This window comes from Neofelis nebulosa, chromosome 1, assembly GCF_028018385.1.
Source record: "Neofelis nebulosa isolate mNeoNeb1 chromosome 1, mNeoNeb1.pri, whole genome shotgun sequence".
NCBI lineage: Eukaryota > Metazoa > Chordata > Mammalia > Carnivora > Felidae > Neofelis > Neofelis nebulosa.
Window position 1 is genome coordinate 96,068,016 of NC_080782.1, and position 23,421 is coordinate 96,091,436.

General features: G+C 42.8%; 1 protein-coding gene across 1 annotated transcript in view; it reads left to right on the forward strand.

Moving 5' to 3' along the window:
• SERINC5 (serine incorporator 5) overlaps nt 1-11,318 on the forward strand; it is a 104,055-nt gene extending 92,737 nt beyond the window's left edge. Inside the window, exons 9-12 of the mRNA XM_058728602.1 lie at nt 106-172; nt 3,129-3,168; nt 3,788-3,932; nt 6,742-11,318. Coding sequence (XP_058584585.1) covers nt 106-172; nt 3,129-3,168; nt 3,788-3,932; nt 6,742-6,889 — 400 coding nt within the window. The 3' untranslated portion in view covers nt 6,890-11,318. The remainder of the gene's footprint in view (nt 1-105; nt 173-3,128; nt 3,169-3,787; nt 3,933-6,741) is intronic.
• The last annotated feature ends 12,103 nt before the right edge of the window (nt 11,319-23,421 follow it).

Here is a 23,421-nt window from a genome sequence, read left to right on the forward strand (position 1 = left end):
GGGGGTACTGAAAGATGAAATAGACTTAAGCAGCCCCAACAAGAGGGTGCAGGGAGGCGGCTCTGCCCTTCCTTTGATGTGATATAGCATGTGTTTGTTTCTTAGCTTGACGTCCACGACAAGGTCAAGTTCTGATGCTCTTCAAGGCCGATATGCAGCCCCTGAACTGGAAGTAAGTTCATTTCCTCCCCTTGTTCTGCTTCATCTCAGAAGACCTATTTTCCAGGAAGGCTCTTTACGTGTTTTTGCATCTTTATTGATTGGCATTCCACGATCCCATTTTTCTCCTCGAAGAAGAATACCATATTTTTGTATAGAACAAACAATGCCTTGTAGATACTATGGGGATTCAAATGCACCTTTGATTTTCCTTCAATGAAATTAGCCTCTGCTGGCCCTTGCTGCCCATCTCCACCAGAGGCCTGGGTAGCTTGGTCCGTCTGCTCTCTGCTCTTTTCCTCTGTCATAATGGAATGTGTGTGAGTTTTGTTTTGTTCTGTTTTAACTTCTAGTGCATTCCTCTGTTACATACCTGTCTTTGTCCTCTGTATATAGCATGACCATGAGGTTATATGTAATAGCTGTTTGAAGAAGGAGAAAAAGACGGAGAAGGGAAGGAACCAGCATCTGCTCCATGCCATACTGCTGAGAAGTGTCGGTGCATGAGCTTATTTAACTGTGTCCGTTCCTTCACTGCGTAAAGAATTGTGAACAGTAGGCATCCAGAGAATCAGGGTGGTGAACAGATGCCTATCAGTCAGCAGAATGCCTGTTATTTCCTTATTTGTGCGAAAGTCTTTTGCTGGGGCCCTCTGGAACATCCACTAAGGTCAGGAAAGTTCTAATCGCATGGAGGCAGCCAGGAAAAGACTCAACCCTGAGCCCAGGAATGGAACAGGAGGTTCCAATGATGGCTGAGATTTACAGCACTTGCTATATGCCAGGCACTATTCTAAGCACTACATTTGCGATTTCATTTAATCCTCATAAAAACCCAGTAAGGGTTTGATCTCTGTTTTACAGAGGAGAAAAAGCAGAAGTTATTTAAACTTTTGATTGGATGGCATGTAAACCGTGCGCTCTGGCTCCAGAGTCTGTGTTCCTGAATGCCGCTGCCCGAGAGCTTGGCTCCTGGCTCCTGGCTCCTGGCCCTGCTGCCAGCCCTGCCTGACACGGGCCCCAGACAGTATCCTGATAGCTTTCCCCGGATGGAAGAGCCCTGGTGTCTCTCCAGATACGGGCACTCTTCTCTGCAGCTGGGTCTCTGGGGAGGGTCTTTCTTGCACCTGACCTGGAGATAGTGAACATTATGAAGGGTTGTCAGTCTGCCAGCAGCATTCAGCAGCTCTCTCTGTCACTTGAAAAAGGAGAAATCTGTGCTGAGTCTGAATAGGTTACTGCTTATTACACAGAAAAGAATGGTCTCTAGAAGGCAGGCATTTGTTCTCACCACTGGCTGGGTGACCACCTGCTGCGGTTGTGCCACTGTGGCTTCAATGTCCCGATTGTGTAGAGCGTAAGCTCAAAGAACAGCAAGTCTCTAAGTTAGATTTAAGAGGATGTTTTCCTTCTCATTCTAAGGAAAGTGTCCCAGTGTTTCCTTCTGAACCGAAGAACGTGCAAAACGGAAGTTGGTTTGCTCTCCTTCTATCCCGTTTCACAGGATACACCTTTGAAAGAGAGAGTTGGTAGTTTCTTATGCTAAATGAAGCTTCAGAAGAACTAGGACCCCAGGGCACCATGTCTTGAGCCCACTGAATGATTAGACTGTGTAACTTGATCCAAGATTCTGTCAAGGCCAATCCCTTTATTAGAAGTTTCCCTGATGTAGTAGGGAAACAGGGGCTTGGCCTTGAAGTATATAAAAGAGACAAAGGCTCAAGCACCTATGTCCTTATCCCTGGCTCTCTGTTCTTTCTAGTAAAAACATGGTCAGCCAGGAAGTGCCAAGGACCCAGCATTTCCCACCTTGTCTTGCTACATGTAATGTTTTTTACCCCGTTTACCAGAATCCTTCTGTAATCGTGTAGTAATTTTTCACAATCCATTTTTTTTTTTTACTAGTTTCTTGTTTTGAGTAGGTCATGAACATGGCACCACGTTTAAAAGGTGCCAAAGAGTCTTCAAAGGAAAGCATCCCATCCATCCCGGTCCCCGGCTCCCCTGCCTCCATAGAGGCAGACAGTTGAGCAGCCTGATTTCATAGGAAATGGAGGTGGGCCTCCTGCTTCCAGACCTCATAGCCTTAACCATTTCTGATTCTGCCAGCTCCACCGTCTCCTACATTTCACACGCTACCTATTGCGTTTTGTGAATTGCGGGCCTTGGATTTCCCATCCTGCATTTATATCCCAGCTCTGTGACTAAACTAGTTTTGTAACTTCAGGCCAGTTATTCACCCTGCCTGACCTCAGTTTCCTTACCTGCAAACGGGATAATAATCCTAGCAAGGAGAGCAAATCATCACCAGGAGCGAGCTCCATGAGAGTGAGAATCTGTCTCATTCACCTTGTGATTCAGGTTGAGTTTTCCAGAAGCAGCTGCCAAGGCAGAGTTGATGTGCAGTGTGTCTGTTAGTGATCAACACATGTGGAAGGAAGGAAGAGGAAGGAGGCAGAATTGGGCAGAGGGTGAAGTCAAAGGTCACTGGAGGCCGGACAAAGCCACTGTTGACTGTTTTGGTGCTCCAGAGCCATCAGAGCTGTACCCAAGGGTCAATGGCTGTGCCTTTACACCCCTGCCATGTGCAGTCATTTAATGTAGCAAAAAAGCTTGCTGTAGGGCAGAGTAATGCTCTGTGGCTGAGCCAAAGCCTGGGAGCTGCCATCCAGAGGATGCTCACAGCATTCTAAGTAGCTGAGCAATCACTAAGTGAACACCTTTGAGGGGGTGTGCGTGGCTCAACCCATGTGTGTTGTGTTTCCTATCACCAGCACAAGAGCACTTGGGAAGAACAGATGCTTAATCAAATCCTTTGGAAGGGAAAGAATGTGCGCAGTTCAGAGCCTGGGATACAGTTCCCACGGGAAGGCTTGGCACATCACACAGATGGCCATTAGTACTTTACTGATGCGGAGGTAGAAAAGTGGGATGCAAGCCACCTGACTCTGTTGGGTTTGTTCTTCCAGGTGGCACGCTGTTGTTTTTGCTTTGGCCCCGATGGAGAGGGTGAGTAGAGAACTTCCCCTTCCTTTCAGCCTTGTGGTGCTGTGGACCTGTGGCACTAGGCTGTAGGTGTAGGTATTTGGGATTCAAGCAAAATTACTTGAATGGTAAGAGGAGATTCTTACTCCAAAGCTGGTTTACTGTTGATATACTTTCCATATTCTTTCTGAATGGTTACTGGGTTTTATTTGTGTTCATATTCTAGCAGGCAGGAATCAGTTTATGTTTTGGTTCACATGTAAGTTAAATTATACAGAGAGACTTAGGGAAGGAGGAAGTACATTTTTCAAAGGAATGAACATTTGGATCGGAGCATCCCAGGGGCTTGAGAACCCCTGGTGTGCTCCCTCACTGTCATCTGAGCTTATCATAAGTTCACATTTGGAAGGGCTCTCTTCTGCTCTGTTCAAGTGAATGTGATGTTAGGTAACTCAGCCTGTGGAGGACAGTTCTAGAGTTGGGGCGGGGATTGTGTTTAGGGTGTGGATGTGGGTAAAGGTGGCTTTCGACATCTTCCCTACTCAACAGCCCCTGGGATTGAAGTTAGTGAGTGTGGCTTTGCTGAAGTGGCAGGCGTGCATGTGTTCACTCTATGAGCTTGCACTCTCTCTGTTGTTCACAGACACTGAAGAGCAGCAGAACGTGAAGGAGGGACCGCGGGTCATTTATGATGAGAAGAGAGGCACCGTCTATAGCTATTCCTATTTCCACTTCGTGTTCTTTTTGGCTTCCCTCTATGTGATGATGACGGTCACCAGCTGGTTCAAGTGAGTGTGACCCCTTGTCTTAGACTGTTTAGAAGGGATGATCTTTAGAAAACCAAGTGAAGTCTTATTCTTTAAGTGCTGAGGCCCACTGAGTCACAGACCTGATCTCCTACAGTTGGCTTAACTCTTCTCCAAGTCCTGCTGTGCTCACCTACACAGAAACACTGCTGGGGTCTCAACAGTCTGTGGTTATGCTCTTAATTAACCCTTGGAATTGACGATGCTCCCTGCAGCTTTAAGAAAATGAAAGGTTGGGGCGCCTGGCTGGCTCAGTCAGTGGAGCATGTAACTCTTGATGTCAGGGTTGTAAATGCAAGCTCCATGTTGGGTGTGGGGATTACTTAAAAATAAAACCTTAAAAAAAAAAGAAAGAGAAGGAAATGTTAACCGCATATGGGCGGTCTTGAGGAACACAGTAATAGTAATGGAGGAAGAACTTGGAATTCTATTTCTTGTGTTTTTAAAAATTTTTAAGTGTTTATTTATTTTTGAGAGAAAGAGAGAGACAGAGCATGAGCAGGGGAAGGGCAGAGGGAGAGGGAGACACAGAATCTGAAGCAGGCTCCAGGCTCTGAGCTATCAGCACAGAGCCTGATGCAGGGCTTGAACCCATGAACCATGGGATCATGACCTGAGCCGAAGTCGATGCTTAACTGACTGAGCCACCTAGGTGCCCCAGAACTTGGAATTCTTAAGCAGTCATCTGCTTTTTTTTTTTTTTTTTTTTTTTTTAAGTTTTAATTTATTTAAGTCATCTTTATGCCCAACGTTAGGCTTGCACTTAAAACCCGAAGATCAAGAGTCGCGACTCTTCTGACTGAGCCACACAGGCACCTCAGCAGTCATGTGTTTTTTTTTTTTTTTTAACATTTATTTATTTTTTGAGAGACAGAGACAGAACATGAGTTGGGGAAGGGACAGAGAGAGAGGGGGAGTCACAGGGGGAGTCCGAAGCAGGTTCCATGCTCCAAGCTGTCAGCACAGAACCCAATGCGGGGCTCGAAGTCATGAACCATGAGATCATGACCTGAGCCAAAGTCGGCCGCCTAACCAACTGAGCCACCCAGGTGCCTCAGTCATCTGCTTTTAAGGAAGAGAAAATACCTGTTTTTTCTACTTTGTATTTTGTGTTTTTAAATTTTACACTTTTATTATGAAAGTTTTAAACATCTTTTTTAAAAAGACTGACATAGAAGCATGGGAAGTGACAGTATCCTCTCCCTGACCCCCCGCCATGCCCCACGACTACTGCTAACATGGTGCATACTCTTTCACTCCTTTTCCATGCATTTACAAGCCTGTGTCATCTTGAAATTTTTTTTTAATTAATTAATTAATTAATCAATTTATTTATTTATTTATTTATTTATGTCTTTAAATGTTTGAAAATTTTTAAGTGTTGAGAGGGAGAGAGCCCACGAGCTGGGGAAGGGGCAGAGAGAGAGGGAAAGAGAGAATCTCCAGCAGGCTGCACACTGTCCACGCAGAGCCCGACGTGGGGCTCGATCTCATAAATGTGACATCATGACCTAAGCCGAGATCAAGAGTCAAATGCTTAACTGGCTGAGCCACCCAGGTGCCTCAAGCCTGTGTCATTTTTTTAAATATAAGTATGATTATACATGTTTCCCCTTGAGATTTTTTTCGTTTCATTTTGTTTTTAAAGCTAACAGTACGCGATGGGTCTGACTTTCCCTATCACTACATGGAAGTTCTTTTTAATTCTTTTTTAATCACTTTTCACTGATCCAAAGTTTTTGTTGGATAATAATTTGTTATAACTCAGAATAAACATGGGATAGACATTTAGGCTCATTGTGCTTTCTTTTATCCATTCTTTCAGCAACTGTGTGAGTGGCTCCCATGTGCCATGCTGTTACAAATGGCAGGGCTTATAATTGAATGGAGGACACAGACCATGATCCAAATCAAACACAGTGTGCCAGGTAGTGCTAATAACTATTAGGGAGAAAACTGAGGAAGAGAAATGAGGAGTAACAGGTGAAGTTTGGGGATGGTGGAGATAGCAAAATGCTTCACTGGGGAGATTTTTCCAGAACATCTTGAGGGAGATGAGAGGAGGGAGCTTCTAATATGTCCCTAATGCTTCTAATGCTTTGATAATCCCTAGAAAGTTTTGGTGTGGAAAGCTTAAAGGAGGGAGCTTTAATCAATAAGGCAGAAAGGAACAGATGTTGAGAATGTGGGAAAAATTGGAAGCTCTTATATTCCTGGTAGGATTGTAAAATGGTGCTGCCACTTTGGAAAACAGTTTGGCAGTTCTTTGAGATGTTAAACATAGAGTTATGACACAATCTGGCAGTTCTAATCCTAAGTATCTACCCAATAGGGAAAAAAAAAAGTACGTCCACACAAAAACTTTGACACACATGTTTATAGCAGCCTCATTTATAATAGGGAAAAGGAGAAACCACCCAAATGCCTATTGGCCGATGAATGGATAAACAAAATGTGCCATATGCGTGCAATGGAATGTTACTCAGCCATAAAAAGGAATACATGGTTAAACCTTGAAAAACAGTGTGCTTGGTGAAAACCAAGAGGCCACATGATTCCATCTCTGTGAAATGTCCCGAGTAAGCAGATACATAGAGATAGAAAGTAGGTGGAAAAATGGTGTAAGTTGTATCTGAATTGAGCTGTTAGGAAAACAAAACAAAAAAACAGAAAGGCTGGAGGGGATGGCATCGGGGAGACACCTACTGGAAGATACCTCCCTTCCCCCCCCCTCCCCCCCAACCTCGTTCTGTTCCTGCTCTGACCACAGCTGGGTCTCTTGTTTCCACAGCTATGAAAGTGCCAACATCGAAACCTTCTTCAGCGGAAGCTGGTCCATCTTCTGGGTCAAGATGGCCTCCTGCTGGATGTGTGTCCTGTTATACCTGGGGACCCTGGTTGCTCCCCTCTGTTGCCCCTCTCGGCAGTTCTCCGTGTGAGGGGCATCTGACCAGGCCCGCAGGCTGGAAGTGACATCCTTTGAACAAGGGTCTGAGTAGTGACTGGTGCTTTGTGAAAAGCTAACATCTTCAGGCTGGTTGAAGTGGGTCTGAAAAGGCCTTCAGAAAAAAAAAAAATCACCTGATTAGCTTTTTAATTCTGATAATCAAAAAGAAATTACCAGTTTATCCCAAAAGAACTGAAATTTTCAGCCAGGCTGATCCCGAGTGATCATGTATTTTGTGTGTGTCATAACCCTAAAAACTGGAATAGGCTAGTATTTTGCTTCTGTATGTTTTTACCAAAATAGGGTTTGGGGCACGACATCTTATCACAGGGATACAGCTTCCTTTGTGTGGCCTGTCATTCTTATCCTTGGAATAGAAAAACATGCCAAAATCTTGAGCCCTCAGCCCCTGATAGAATACAGACCCCTCTCACACACCTCAGCTCGGAGTCTCATCCCCAGCGGGCTCTGCAGACAGAACTCAGCCTGCAGGCCCCTTGCTCACAGCTACTTGGTATTTATAGGGTCCAAGAGGAAGCACCTGCTTGCAACTCCACCCTTGTGCTGTTTCCTCCTGGCCCCCCAGCATTTCCCTTTGAAACTGTGATGCTGGGAATCACAGCTTCACTCTGTGCCCTTGCCCTTCCCAGAGGTCCCCTCTTCTTTCTGGGCTGAGTATCTTTGCTTAATAATGTGAAAAAGCACAATTTTGCCATCACTACCGTGTGGTCCCCACTGTATTCTTACTACCTGATCTGAGTTACTGCAATAATTATGACTCCCATTTGTGGTGTTTTTCACATGATTTTAGAACAGTATTCGGGTTGTTTTCTTCGCTTGAACAATGGAGGGCTATAGTTCTTATAGTTCTCACATGTTTGAACTTATTAATAGTAATAATATTCTAGGACCTTACCTGAAAAGTTGCTTCTTGACTGAAGCCTGCTGCACCCCTCTGTCATTTATGAAAGTCAACCAGTTTCTCTTCCACCTTGAGGCCTTTGAAATTCTAACAGCAAAAGGGCTTTTGTTTCCAGGATCTGTGATGTGACCATGGCATTAATATCCACTGTGGTTTTTTAGAGTAGATTTGCTGAGGTAAGGATCCCAGGCAGCCCCTCAAACTGGGCTGACCAGATAAAAGCCTATTATACAAGTTGTAGAAATGGCCAAATATACCTAGAAGAAACGGTGAGGGGTGGGCCGTGGGGAGGGGTATTTAATTAAGCCATAAACAGCGTCCGTGGAGAGTTCCAAAAATACATACTTGGAACACTCCTAGGAGATGTGACTTTACGCAGCTGCCCAAGAAGATTTCCATGTTCAGTGTTGCTCTCCTCAGTCACGGAAGAGTTTTCTCAGTGGAAAGGCCGTTAGAGACCCCAGTGGAGACACGGTGGGGGTGCTTCTGTTAGTGTCTCACACAGGGTGGAAAGAGTCCTCTCGAGCTCCCTGGCCATAGAGGGTCTGAAAATGGAGAGACTCGGCCTGTATTTTGTGTGCCCTACTGTATGAGTTGGGCAGAATTGGGTCCCAGTGTGCCAAAGTGCTGGTGTGGGGAATTAGTCAAATTCTTCATTTCTACTCCTTTGCCTTCCTCCCAGGAAAATCAGAGGGGAAACAAATTCAGTGGATGAATTCCTGTAGACTCTTGCCTTGTTTATAATGTTTAAGGTTCCATTTATAAAGGCACTCGTGTGTGTGTGTGTGAGGGCCTTGTTTTGTAAACTTTATCCATTTGATTTTTTTAGGCCAGAGTCTTCTTGGAGCTTGGCAGTTGATAGGTCCTCTGGAGTCACAAAATGGATAGCCGCTGTGTGCAGCCCCTATTAAGCTGATGGGACTGGGAGCTCTGTGGGTCGGGGACAGATTGAGGGAGCGGGCTGTGGGTATGTGTGACAGCCCCCCGGGAGAAGCCGCCACAGTGCGGTAGTGCCACGGGGCTCTGGGTAAGCTGAGGTTGGCTTTGGGAACTCAAGAGCTGGGATGCCAGTTTCAATGTGGGTTTCTTCCTGGTAGGGTCTAGCTGGCTTGAGCAGCCAGCTGTGTGACTTTAGAACTGGTCCTCGGCAGCTCACAGTCCCTCTGACAAGGCTGCTGTTACTTGGCTGTCCTTCGTTGGCCGACTTCCCCTACAGAAGGAAGCTCAGGGAAACACAAAGGAAAAGGACATCCACTGCCAGTGGCCGAGCCCTCAGAGCTTCCTTCTTTAGCTGGCCCAGCCAATCCCATGGTTGCCAGCTGCTTAAAACTTGGTTTGTGGCCCAAAGTTCTTGAAGTTTAGTCTGACGCGAGAGGAACGGTTGCAGCCACTGATTTTTATGCTCAGCTGGGTATTTAAGCAAGTTTATCTGAATGGTGCGCGCGATGTGGATATACTCTAAGGATTGAGGGCATACAAATAAGTTGACTTTAATGATTATTAATTGTAATAAACAATACTCAGGTGATGAGTCAACGTTTGTGGGTTTAAAGAACCTACATTTTTATGCTACCGTGATTTAAGAAACTGGAAAAATTGTGCCAATTGCTTTGAGTTGCTGTCATGGTGTTCATTTGAGAAATTCGCTGATCTTTTATTAATATAATTTTGCTTCCTACAACTTTTTGTATGTGATTTAAAAAAGTACATTCCCTGTAGCTGCTGGTCAGACTCCTTTAGTGATGAAAGTGGAAGAAGTTTTTCTTTTAAAAAACTATGTGTATGATTCCCCTGTGCTATTCCTTTGATGTGGAGGCTTTTTCCCTTCTCGTTTTCATGAGTAAAAACACTAAATGGGGGAAGGGATTCTTCTGGGAATGTTGCTGTGTCACCTCACTGAAGGCCAGAGATGTTTCTGTCCAAGGCTTTTGGCAACCCGACTTCATCCAGACTGGGTTGAGTTTTTTAATACTGGTTAGTTGGTTTTGCTTTTGTCCTCTTGGTTTCTTGGAAATGGCTTGAAAGAATTGTTCATCAGAGATACTTGGGGCTCTTTTGTGAATAGATGGACTGTGTGCATGTGAGCTGTTGGAGGGTGGGGTTACTGGAGATTTGGGGAACCGCCTCCCATTGCACCCCCACACCTCATTGTTTATTTCCAGTTCCTCAGAGGATCCTTTGTTCTGGATGACCTTCATGCAGTGCTAATCCCACTTCCACCCCCATATTGTCCCCCTCTGTCTATTTAAGATTATGTACTTATTTAATTTTAGCCAGAAGTTTACCACCATTGGTGCTGGTGCTTCATGTTACCCTGCAAAGGGAATTCGAGAGCCTGTGTTTAAGCTGCCTTGGCTTTTTCCTCCTCTGACTGCCTTTCTAAATAGCATTTCGTTTTGGCATACATTTGTATTCTACTCCTCTTGGAAGTGAAAGTGATTTGGGCTAAGGCCCTACATGTTCAGAGAGAACGCTGGGTCCTCCTTAAGGACAGTGCAGTAGCCAGTCTGCTCATAGAATTCTGCTCATATCCAGTTCTATCAGGATATTCTCCTGTTAGAACGAGCTCCCTCTGCTTTGTTCTTAAGGCGGCCACCATGTGTCCCACCATCTTTAAGATGCTTGTAAAGCCTCAGACACTTTAATCTAGTGTTGCATTTCAGGCAGAGGTATGTTGGACCTGTTGGACCTACCTTACAGGACTAGAGAGCTGTTCACACAGATCTTTCAGACTAATGCTGGTCATTCTAAAGATCTTTCTCTTTTTAAAATTTTCTTCGCCAATAGATCATTTGCAGAGGCGTTCGTTTTGAAAGGAAGAAATATTTGGCTTTTACCAAAGAGGGTTTTTTGTTTTTGTTTGTTTTTAGGCAAAATTCCTTCAGAAAAAATTAATTGGGTAAAGATACATTAAAAATGCCTATGTCCAAATCTACTTCTGTAGGGGTTTGATCATATTTATGTGAGTAAAATGATGAAGCATTCTTTAAGGTAATCCTCTGGGTGAAGGATCCTGGGAAGTTCTCTCAGGTAAAGAAAGCTTGCAACAGATGTGTAATATATGTCTTGAGAGTTATTTATGAGAAATTTAAGAGGATTATTTTGCTTTCCTATATTAAAGATTTAAGTTCTTTTTTTACTTTGCAAAAAAAATTCTACGAAAGTTTTATAATCATAACTTTGTTCATTTTTTAAACTTTTGTGAAATAATTAGCTGTAGCCAAATTATTGGTTATGTTTTGCTATATTAGAATTTGAAATGTATAATGTGTGGTAAATTTACTGTTTGAAATTTATAATAGTCTTGGATATGGTTATAGTTTTGGTAACTTTTTAAGAAGTTATTTTCTACCCTCTAGACACAAAGGCAACTGTGGGTTTGTATTTGTTTTTTGAATGCTAATTTTTCTATGAAGCATCTGAAGTTGACCAGTCTTTTCCTAGGTAGAAAACTCAAAACTTGTTAACTCTGTACTTTAATAAAATTTAAAATGGAGAACTATGTTGTTGTTTTGTGTGTGTGTGTGTGTGTGTGTGTGTGTGTGTGTGTGTGTGTAACTGAAGTCTTCTAGGTGGTGTTTTCTAAAGTGTTGAAGTGTTAATCAGCTTTCTCTCAAGCTTCGTAGAGTCTGTTCCAATTCTTGAGAACGAAAATAAACACAAAAACCCAAGTTTTTTGTTTCCTTCACCCCTGAAAACTTCTGTGGTCTTGCTTTCTTTTTCCCATTCTTGGGCTGGTGCTATACTTTCTTAAATATGAGAATTAGAGTAAGTCTTCTGATCTAGGATAGTGTTTCACTTATGTAAGTTTTTAAATTTTTTCCTTTTTTTTTAAGTGTTTATTTTTGAGAGGGAGTATGGGTGGGGGGAGGGGCAGAGAGAGAAAGAGACAGAGGATCTGAAGCAGGCTCTGCGCTGACAGCAGAGAGCCCAATGTGGGGCTCGAACCCACCAAGTGTGGGATCGTGACCTGAGCCAAAGTTGGTTCTTCTAGTCTTTTTTTTAAATTTTTTTTTTTAATCTTTATTTATTTTTGAGAGACAGAGTGTGAGCAGGGGAGGAGTGGAGAGAGAGGGAGACACAGAATCCAAAGCAGGCTCCAGGCCCTGAGCTGTCAGTACAGAGCCTGACACGGGGCTCAAACTCATGAACCTTGAGATCATGACCTGAGCTGAAGTCGGACTCTCAACCGACTGAGCCACCCAGACGCCCCTCTAGTCCTTTTTTAAACGTGAGGTTAGTTTCCTGAGTTTTTAAATTGTGCATATCACATAATATAAAATTGACCATCTTAACCATTCCAAAGTGTACAGTCAGTAGTGTTGAGGACATCTATACTGTTGTGCAGCAAATCTCCAGAACTCTTCTCATCCTGCAAAGTGAAGCTCTACACCCATGAAACAGCAATTTCCCACCAGCCGCTGGACAGCACTATTCTGTCTCTGTGACTTTGTCATTTGCTTCATTTCCTCCCCACATCTGCTTCTTCCCACATAGAAGCGGATACTGTTCAGGTCTTCTGGCCCATTTGCACTTTGGGGTTCACTACTTCATGTTGCAAATGTTGGCCGTGTGTTTTTGGTTGCGCTAATTCCTCTTTTTATGTGGGAATTCAGGAATATCCAAAATCTCTGCTTCTTCCTTTCACTCGAATTGAACCCTTTGCAACAAGGCTTTACACACACCTTTTCCCTGAAACTGCTTTTTCGGGTCATTGGTAACCTCTGTGTGGCTGACTCCAATGTCCTTATCTTACGTGGCCTATCAGATGCACTTGACGGTATTAACTAAATTACCTTATTGAGATTCTCATCTCCATGGTTTGAAAGGGATTGTCTATTATAGTTATCTTGTTCCTGTTGACATCGTACTTAAGATCAGAAGAGACAGATAACTTTTCTTAGCTCCCAGTCTCCAACTCACAGAATCACAGCCAAGGAACCACCTTCTGGATCATCCTCTCTTTTCCATAAGGCCTGATTTCTAGCCAACTAGTTTGCTCATCCTGAGTCCTGCCCATAATGGTTTGGGAGTTGGTGGCTTCAGGTTGAATGGTTCTTGTCTTGTAGCTTAAGCTGGTGGTGCTTTTGTTCAGTTCTCTTAAAAACATTGTGTTCTCTGTGAATCTTAATGGGATTCACTAGGTCAGATAGAAACCATCTCTGCCAATCTTTTCCAGATACACGTCCGCTGCTACTTCGGACTGCAGGTCAGAGTGCTGTGTGACAATACCCTTAATCTTGCAGGCGCACTTTTGTCTAGCCTTGAGGATCTGGAAATCACTCCCTTAAGTCCTTCTGAGGTCTTAGCAGAGAGGGCTTTTGTCTTGACCCTGAGGCCACATTTTGCTTGTGGCATCTTAGAAATGATAAGTAACTAATAAATCAATGCTGTTGAAAGTATTTCATTGAGGGGCGCCTGGGTGGCTCAGTCGGTTAAGTGGCCGACTTAGGCTCAGGTCACAATCTCGCGGTCCGTGAGTTCAAGCCCCGCGTCGGGCTCTGTGCTGACAGCTCAGAGCCTGGAGCCTGTTTCAGATTCTGTGTCTTCCTCTCTCTGACCCTCCCCTGTTCATGCTCTGTCTCTCCCTGTCTCAAAAATAAATAAAACGTTAAAAAAATTAAAAAAAAAAAAAGTAAGTATTTCATTGAATGTGTTCGGGTGTGTTAGTAAATGAAAAATAATTTAGAAAACTGTATTGCAGGGCAATCCACGTGTGTGTGTGTGTGTGTGTGTGTGTGTGTGTGAACTGTTAAAGAAGGAAATTACTCTGATGCTTGTTAAAACTGTAAGGAAGATTTTATTTGGGACTATTGCAGTTGGAGTTTTGCAATAGGGCAGAGATCAGGCAGTTAAAAACAAGATGACAGGGACACCTGGGTAGTTCAGTTGGTCGAGGTTGAGCATTAGACTTTGGCACTGGTCATGATCTGACAGTTGTGGGTTCAAGCCCCACATCCAGCTTTGTGCTGACAACACAAATACTGGTTTGTGTTTACTGGTTGTAATAACCAGTCCATTTTTTTGCTGGTATAACCTCATTCCTACTCCCTTCTGTCTTTGTCTTCCATTTTGTGCTGCTCATAGAGCTCCTTTCTATCTGCTAGATTGAATGCTGCTCAATTTTAATCCAATTTTACTCAAACTCTTAAATTTTTAAATATGTCTCAGTTTACCTTTTAATATGCTCAACTCTGAACGCAACAAGGATCAGTGGGGATGTGTAGCCAAGAGCAGAGGGAGAGGATAAGTGGATGGAGATTATGAGAGGAGACATCAAGTGTAGGGGGATTCTTGTTCAACTGACAAAAACCAAGACTCTTACTAAAGCCAGGCCAAGGATTTATACATCGAAGGTGAGGAATGAAGAACATGAGCGGATATCAAGGGTGGGGGATTCTTGCTAAGATGGGTCTGTGCAGGCCCAGCAACGAGAGGATGGACACAGAAGGCCCAGGCCTAGTCAAGAAGAGGGCCCAGAGGAGCCTGACTACAGTTTGGTCGAGAAGAGAGGGTTTTTATCAGAGCACACGCACAAGCATGCACATCCAGAAAATGTACCCACATGTTCATCTCTTGTCTTCATGGCAGCACCCCTCTGGAAATTTGGGCTTAGGACTGAAATTAGAGCCTTAGAGTGGCTGCTGTCTTGAACCAAAGAGGTGGGAAACTAAATGATGTTGTTAGTGACTTAGGGAAGAAGCCAAATTACAGGAAAGCTACAGGATTGAAGCAGACATGCAGAGAAATAGTTGTGAAAGAGAAAGGGGAGGCCGAGGGAGCGAGGACGGGCTTCTGCATGTCCTATGGCATCCAGTCCCCCCAGCTCTAATCCATTCTGGAATTCCATCTTATTTATTTTTTTCATTTTTTAAAAATGTTTATTTATTTTTGAGAGAGACAGAGACAGGATGTGAGTGGGTCAGGGGCAGAGAGAGAGGAAGACTCAGAATCTGAAGCAGGCTCCAGGCTCCGAGCTGTCAGCACAGAGCCTGACGTGGTCGAACTCACGAACCATGAGATCATGGCCTGAGCTGAAGTCGGACACTCAACCTACTGAGCCACCCAGGCGCCCCTCTGGAGTTGACATTTTAAAACCATAATGGTAAATTCAGGTTTATGGAGTCCTTGATGTTGTGCCTGGCATAATTCTCACAAAGATCCTATGGGCCTTAGTGTTCTAACCCTCATTTTACAGATGAGGAAAAAGGGCAAATTTTCTTAAGATTCTTATGAAATACATTTGTTTTTACAGAGGTGGCCAAATCTCCCCTCTCCCCACCCCTTTTCCCTTCTTTACTCTCTATGCCTCCTACCCCCATCACCCCTTTAGATCAGTTTTTCCATTTTACGTGTATAGCTTTCTCTTGGTTTCTCTATTTGTATAACAATTATATTGGTGAGAAATTGCATTTGTGTGACCTACTGGACCTCAGGGTCTTAAACACCTGAGATTTTGGTTTAGCATCTCAGGGATGTCAGGCAAAAGGTTACTGTGAATTTCTGACTTTTCCTTTGTGGCCTTCAGGGGCTACTTTGCAAATCCATCTTCTGTACATTCCAGGCAAAAGACCAAGGTAGGGTTCAGGGCTCCCTGGTGAGGAGAACATTGCACATTTGAGGGCAGGAAAACTAAGGGTCTGGAATATTCCGTTATTGTCAGTAAATAAGAATACTTTCAAAGACTCTGATGACAAGCTAAGTTATGTCTAGTAATGAATTTTACCTAGAAATAAATTTTGTAATCATTATAATATGTAGTGTGTTTTTCTGCTTTTTAGGGTGAGAAGGTGAGTAAAGAGACTGATTTTAGAATTATTTCAATAATTCATAAGAAGATATAGGTAATTAAGTTTGAAGTCAATGTTTAAATGTTTAAGTTTTAATGTATTAAATTTATATGGTTAAACTTTTTACATTTAGTGTGTGTGTTTTTTAGGGTTATTTATTTTTGAAAGAGAGAGGGAGAACAAGCAGGGGAGAGCCAGGCGGGGGGTGGGGGCAGGGGGTGGTGTGGACAGAGGATTCGAAACAGGCTCTGTGCTGACAGCAGAAATCCCAATGAGGAGCTCGAACTCACAAACTGCAAGATCATGACCTGAGCCGAAGTTGAGTGCTTAACTAACTGAGCCTCCCAGGTGCCCCAATTTAGTGTGTTTTAAATATTTAGAAAGATTTAGTCTATAGAAATGTGAATCTACTTTTTTTTTGAATTTGAAGAAATTTGACAAGATCAAATTTATTAGATTGTAATTTGAACTTTGTAAAAATTTTAAAAAGCTGATAAATATTGGGGTGTACTTTATCAAATTTATAAGCCTAATTATCTAATTAGGCTTATAAATTTATTAGTCAAAAACAAATGAAATTGGACAATTAAGTATTAACACAAAATTCATCAATTTGAAAATAAAATTACCTGAGTTTAAAGGCTTAGAAATTAAGTTTTAAAATACATTACTTAAATATATAAAATGTAAGTTGAAACTCAACTTATTTATTGCAGTGCATGAAAGCTCTCTTCAGACATAAAAACTCCTGTTGACAGTGGGTGTATCAGTCAGCATAGGCTTAGTTATGCTGTGGTAAGGAGCAACTCCAGAAGTCTCAGTGATTCACAGTGACCAAAATTCTGTTCTTACTCATGTTACTTGTCAACTGCGGGCCATCTGCTTAGTTCTCTTCACTCTGGGAGCCAGGTTGATATAACAGCTTCTATTTGGGAATAGCTTCATTCTCTAATGAAGGGTGACAGAATGTGTCACACCAAAATAGGCCACTTTGGCATAAGGATTATTGCGAGCTGAAGGTAAGTGAGAAGAAACAGAAGAAAAGCTCTGCTCTCTCCCAATTTACCTAAAAGCAGGGCATAAAATACTAAGTTATCCCCCAGCCTCTCTGTACCAGGAAGGAGAAATGTTAATCCCAGAAGTCAACAATGGAGGAGACACTGGCTTAAATTTTAAAACTTACTCTGGTTTGCCGTGCTCTTTCTGGTTACCTGTCCGTAAATGACCTCCCCTCCACTTTTCTCTCTTTTGTCTTAGCTGAAGATGTTATTTAAGCCTGAGTGGTAAGCCATTTCTGAGAGTTACTCATTTTATCCTGGGTATCTCTCATGTTTACATGGGGTATAGAATGATGGGTAGCAGACATGCCACTTGGACATATTGATTATTTTGAGCTGTATGAACTTTAAAAACAGCAAATGCAGGGAGAAATTTTTTTTCAAATCTCCTTGTCTGTGTAAAGATAGATCCTCCAAAAGGAACTCAGTTATTATAAATCCCTCCCTGGGATTTTCATCAACCAGGGAGGATTGACTTTCATCACAGGAGAGACTAGAAGTTGACACCACACCCAGATGAACCATCCCAAAAACTATCATACCTCCCATCCATTCTCCTAAGGGCCCATTCATCTTTCCTAAAAATCCTTTACTCTCCCTATGAGGCCTACATCCCATCCCACTGCCTCATCCCTTTTCCTATTGAGATTGTAGTTAAGCCTGAATTCTAAGCCATGTCAGGGAGTTACTCATTTTCTCCTGGATATCTCCCATGTGTACATGAAATATACACATTAATAAACTTATGTTTGTTTTTGTCTTGCTAATCTAGCATTAATATAAGAATCTCAGCCAAGAACTCAAGGGTAAAGTGAAAATTATTTTCTCTTTCCTATGAGATGTCAATAAACTTCTGTTTGTTCTGTTTTTAAACTCTTGTTATAGGGTCCCCAGTCTAGAAGTTAGAAGGGTAGAGGGAAATTATTTTTTTGCCCCTACACTGGTCTTTTGGAAGAAAGAGAGAAGATGGCAGAAACACATGGTGATTCCTAAATCTTCTGTTCAGAGGTGGTACACATTTTCTGTTACCATTACATTGCTCAAAACAAGTACTATGGACACTCTTGAGGTCAGCAGGGAGGGGATATATAATCCTCCCACGTGGAGGGCCACACAAGTCACATACCCAGGGCTGATGTAATGAGACAGGGAAGTAATATATCCCCCCAAGGGTGGGGGAGCAAATATTTAGAATAATCATATAATCTCTAATAGGGGAATAAGGAGATTTTACATTTCTTTAAATATTTATTTTGAGAGAGAGAGAGTTTGGGGTGGGGAGGAAGGGGAGAGAGACAGAGACAGAGACAGAGAATCCCAAGCAGGCTCCACACTCAGCACAGAGCCCAATGGAGAGCTTGATTCCATGACCATGAGACCATGACCTGAGCCAAAATCAAGAGTTGGATGCTCAACCAATTGAGCCACCCAGGTGCCCCAAGAATCAGGAAATTTCAAAAAATTTCTTACATTTTCCTTTTTTTCTGTCACACATGTTGTCAATATGTCCTAATTTACAGAATTGATTGCTGCCAACTGTTAGAATTATATGATTTTAATTTTCTTATTTGGAATTTCTACAATGAAAATGGCCAGATACTGTGGCCAGATTAAACACTTTAAAGTTTTTTTTAAAAATTCTTAACGTTTATTTGTTATTTTTGAGAGAGAGAGAGAGAGAAAGAGGGAGAGAATGAACAGGGGAGTAGCAGACAGAGAGGGAGACACAGAATCCGAAGCAGGCTCCAGACTCTGAGCTGTCAGCACAGAGCCTGACGTGGGGCTCAAACTCATGAACTGCAAGATCATGACTTGAGCTTAAGTCGGACACTTAACCAACTGAGCCACCCAGGTGCCCCTTAAATTAAAGTTTTTAATTAAAAATTTATTTGGTAGCCAGATTAAAATTTATAAATTTTATTTGGGCAAAAAGGCAGTGGATAACATTGTTTCTAATAACAGCGGGTGGTATGTGTGCAACTTCTAAAAAGATAAATGTCACAACATTGAAGGAAAAATGATTGTTGGCAAGCTTACATTTTAGGTATATCTCTATTCAACCTGTCAGCATAATAAGAACATGGCTATGAAATGGAATGTGTTTTTTAAATATATCAGTCAGTAAATGATGAATGTTAGTTAATTAGTGGGGAGAGCATAGTCTCATGATGGCTTACGGACATCTTGTATTACAAGATACATTCTTTTGTGGTTATCTGGCTAATGTTATGAAATTCTGACTTTTGCCACCAGGGAAGATTATATTTCTCCTTGGCAGGAAGCTTCATATTTAGTACAGTTTGGATCTTACTGCATAACATCACAGCAAAACTTTTGTTCTTAATTGACTCTTCATTTGCTTCTGATTTTATAGTCAGTACTGATCTTACTGATGAACTAGCTTTTTATAATCCAAATTGGATCTCTGCTTAGTTGGTCATTTTTGTCCCAGTTCTACTTGACTGAGACTCCATCAAATTTTCAGTTCTCCTCCCACCCCCACTATTTTGACTTTGCATTGTATTTAACTGAATTTTCATAACAATGACGCTGAAGTGTTCTCTTCCTCTTTGTCCCATGGAGACAGAACCGAGACCACATTGATAGATGACCCTTAAACTCTTCACTCAGATAGTCTCTGAACTGCACAAATTTTAGACTAAATTTACAGAAGATTCATGATTCAGCCTTGTGTGTCTGCTCAATAAATGCTGATAGAATCCATCTCTTAATCTTTTTTCCACTATTTCAAGTAATAACTTTATTTATGTATCTTTCTCTCACCACCCCACCCACTGCATGGCCTTTTCTTGCCCCATGCAATGACATCTCTTGAATCACTTTGCTCTTCTCCATCTTCAAAGCGACTATCTTAGTTCGCCTTGGTCATCCCAAGGTCACTGCAACAACTGCCCACCTGCATGTTTCCATCTTCAGATACTCCCAATCTATTACAAGCCACGCTGACCTTTCAAGAAGGTAACTCAAGTTACCTACATCATGCCTATATAGGAAGCCCATTGCCTTCATTATATGCTTATGTTTTTCATGTCCCTTCAGATCTAGTCTCTGTCCCCTTTTCTAGTCTACCTCCCAGTACTCTCACCCCGACATACCTCATGTCAACCTTTCTGTACTACTTTTGGTTTCCCCAAATGCTCTTCCTTGGCAATGAACCTTACTGCTGCCTGGTACACTTTTCCTTCCCCTATTTCTAACAACCATGCTAATTTTCAAGATTCCCTTAAGGTATCCTGTTCTTTAGGAAGCATTTCTTGACAGCCTTCTCCTCAGCCCCACCCCTGATCTGATTTGGGTTTTAGAGTATAATATTTTGTACAGTATTGTAATTTTCCACTTATGTGGTGGTATGGCCCTCTCCAAGAGGGCATAGATTGTAGTTTTACCAAGTACCTAGCGTAATGTTGGGTTTGCAATTTCTATTTGTTAAATGAATGAATGGGTGATTGGCTGCATAAGGAAATCTGACTATACCACGTTGGTTAGTGATGCTGAGATACTGGGAAGCACAGAGTCTAGCACCATATAACTACTATCTCACTGTGCTATCAGGAATGGGGTAAACCCCTTTGGCTTGTCTGCCCCTCTACATTTTCTCTGGGAACTGTCCTCGCCCCAGCCTTTCCTCCGAAGCGTTATAGGGGTGGGATGATTGCCACATTCATAAACAAGACTACCCACAGCCACTCACCACTGCCTGCGTTAGGGGGTTGGGGACTTAGTTAGTGAATCATTCTAGAATGGTTCTTGACCCAAGGTGGTCTGGTTTGTGTCCCTTCCCCTAGAATTTGTAATCAAGATGGGGTGTGGAGTGGGGAGGGAGAATTGTCTCTCTACAGGTGGCCAATCTCCATTAAACACAGGCCATTCCCATAGTCACATTTTTTGTCATGTGGACCAGAGTACAGAGAATGAAGCCTATTTTCAATTAGACAAGGAAAAGAAAGATTTTTAAGAGAAGATGCAAGACAGTGAGAGATCTGTGGTGGGTTTTCCAGACTCTGGTTCTAGTGTCTTCCTGTGGCTCAGATGCTTTCCTGACCTTGAGGTTCCACAAAACACTCTTGTAGCCTCCTTATATAAAAATTCCCTTTTTTATTATTGGAATTAGTGTGAATAATTCACATTACTAAAAACAACTAGTATGTTACTTTATCTCAGAGCCCTCAACCTACTTGAAAAAGAAGTCTGGTGTAAATAGATAAAGACCTCCTATGTGGGAACAAGCAACACCTATCCAGAGCTTGCTACAGAGCAGGAGACTCAGCCCCATTACTTGAAGGGAAGTACATTGGCCTTTGAAATCACTTTGCTCAACGTTTTTTCTTGACAGCAGTGCCACTTCTAAGTTTTGGATGTGGGGGCTGGTGAAGTGGGGGGTAGATTGTCACTGCTATAAAGCTGAAGCTAACATCCAGCCCCTGCTGTGCTCCCACCGCAAGGAGCAAGGAACTCCTGGATATACAACTGGGCACTAGGAACTGAGCAAATGGTATTCTCCACACATTTATTTATTTATTAAAAAAAATTATTTAAGTTTATTTATTTTGAGAGCTTGTTTGGAGGTTCTAGCAGGGGAGTGCAGCTACTCATATACCCTTGACTGAAGAGCGGTCCTCCTCTATCTGGGAAAGTCATCCTCTTTGACCAAGCACACAGCTTCTGGAGGGACACACATGGAGAGGTGAGGGAGGAAGGGGACATCCACCTAGCCAGCCAGATCAGCCGAATCAACCCTGGCGATCTTGAGAGAGAGTGAGTGAGAAGAGAGAATGGCAGAGAGAGAGGGAGAGAGGGAGAGAGGGAGAGAGGGAGAGAGGGAGACAGAGAGAGAGAGAGAGAGAGAGGGAGAGAGGGAGAGAGGGAGAGAGAATCCCAAGCAGGCTCTACACTGTCAGCACAGAGCCTGACACGGGGCTCAATCTCATGCACCATGAGCTTGTGACCTGAGCCAAAACCAAGAGTCAGACACTGAAATGACTGAGCCACCCAGGCACTCCCATACCAATATTTTTTTTTTAAGTTTTTTTAAAATGTTTATTTTTGAGAGAGAGAGAGAGAGAGTGAGAGCCACATGAATGGGGAAGGGGCAGAGAGGGAGACAGGGGATCCAAAGCAGGCTTTGCACTCACAGTGGAAACCTGACATGGGTGTCTACTAACTGCAAGATCATGACCTGAGCCAAAGTCGGAGGCTTAACTGACTGAGCCACCCAGGCACCCATCCCACACCATATTTTTTACAAAATAAGTGAAAAAAAGGTTTAGGGAATGTATTACTCTTCTATTGTTGTTATAACAAATTACCACAAACTTGGTGGGTTAAAACACAAATTAATTAGTTCACGGTTCTGAAGGTCGGAAGTCTGGGTGGGCTTGGCTAAGTTCTATGCTCAGGGTATCACAAAGCTGTAAATTAGGATGTTGGCTAGACAGAGCTCTTATCTGCAGGCTCTAGGAAGAATCTTCTTTCAAATCATTGGAAGAATCCAATTACTTGTAGCTGTATGTCTGAGGTCCTTGTTTCCTTGCTGGCTGCTAGCCAGGGGCCGACTCCCCATTCCTTCTCACAAAGGTCTCCATCTTCAAAGCACCAAGGACATGTGGATTCTTAGCACACTTGAATATCTCTGACTTCCCCTTCTGTCTTTTAAAGGGTTCAGGGGTGCCTGGGTGGCTCAGCCGGCTAGGTGGCCTACTTCAGCTCAGGTCATGACCTCACGGTCTGTGGGTTCGATCCCCACGTTGGGCTCTGTGCTGGCACCTCAGAGCCTGGAGCCTGCTTCCGATTCTGTGTCTCCCTCTCTCTCTGCCCCTCCCCTGCTTGCTCTCCATCTCTTTCTCAAATAATAGCCATTAAAAAAAATTAAAGGGCTTATGTGATTGAATCAGTCCCATTGGGATAATCTCCTTACTTTGAGGTCAGTTGTCTTGGACCTTTAATTACATGTGAAGAATTCTTTTACAAAAGTACCTAGATTTGTGTTCAGTTGATTGAATAACCAGTGGACAGGAATCTCAGAGAGGCCGTTTTTAGAGTTCGGTCTATCACAGAGGGATCATGTTTTATCCTATAAAGATATTTTGAGTAGAGGGGTGCCTCAGTGGCTCAGTTGTTTAAGGATCCGACTCTTGATTTCAGCTCAGGTCATGATCTCATGGTTCATGAGATCGAGGCCTGTGTTGGGCTCTTTGCTGTCTGGAACCTGTTTAGGATTCTGTCTCTGTCTCTCTCTCTCTCTCAAAATAAACAATTAAATATCTAAAAGAAAAAGACATTTTGAGTAGAATAAAATTTGTACCAGTTCTGGGTAATGTGTAATGATTATTTGGAGGTGCAGAAAGAAGATAAACATTTCCTGACCACTTATATATTAGTGGGAAAAAATAGATTCCAAAAATATACAGGCTTAGTTCTCATTTGCAAAAAAAAAAATTCCAACGCAAGTATTCTTGGTGGTGGTGGCTCTCCTCTATCGAGTGATTCAGAGACCCAGGGTTCTTTCATTCTTTCATAATTGTAGCTTGCCTTTTCACTAGGACTAATCACCTATATCCAATTGGTTCAAAATGGAAGAGAACATGGAGGAGGCACATCTGTTCCTGAAACCTTGGTCTAGCACAAGCACACAACACTTACACTCATTTCCTTGGTGAGCACTAGTCACAGAGTCATACCTAACCATCAGGAGTTTGGAAATATCGCCCAGGTGTGTAGCAGTGAAGAGGAGGAA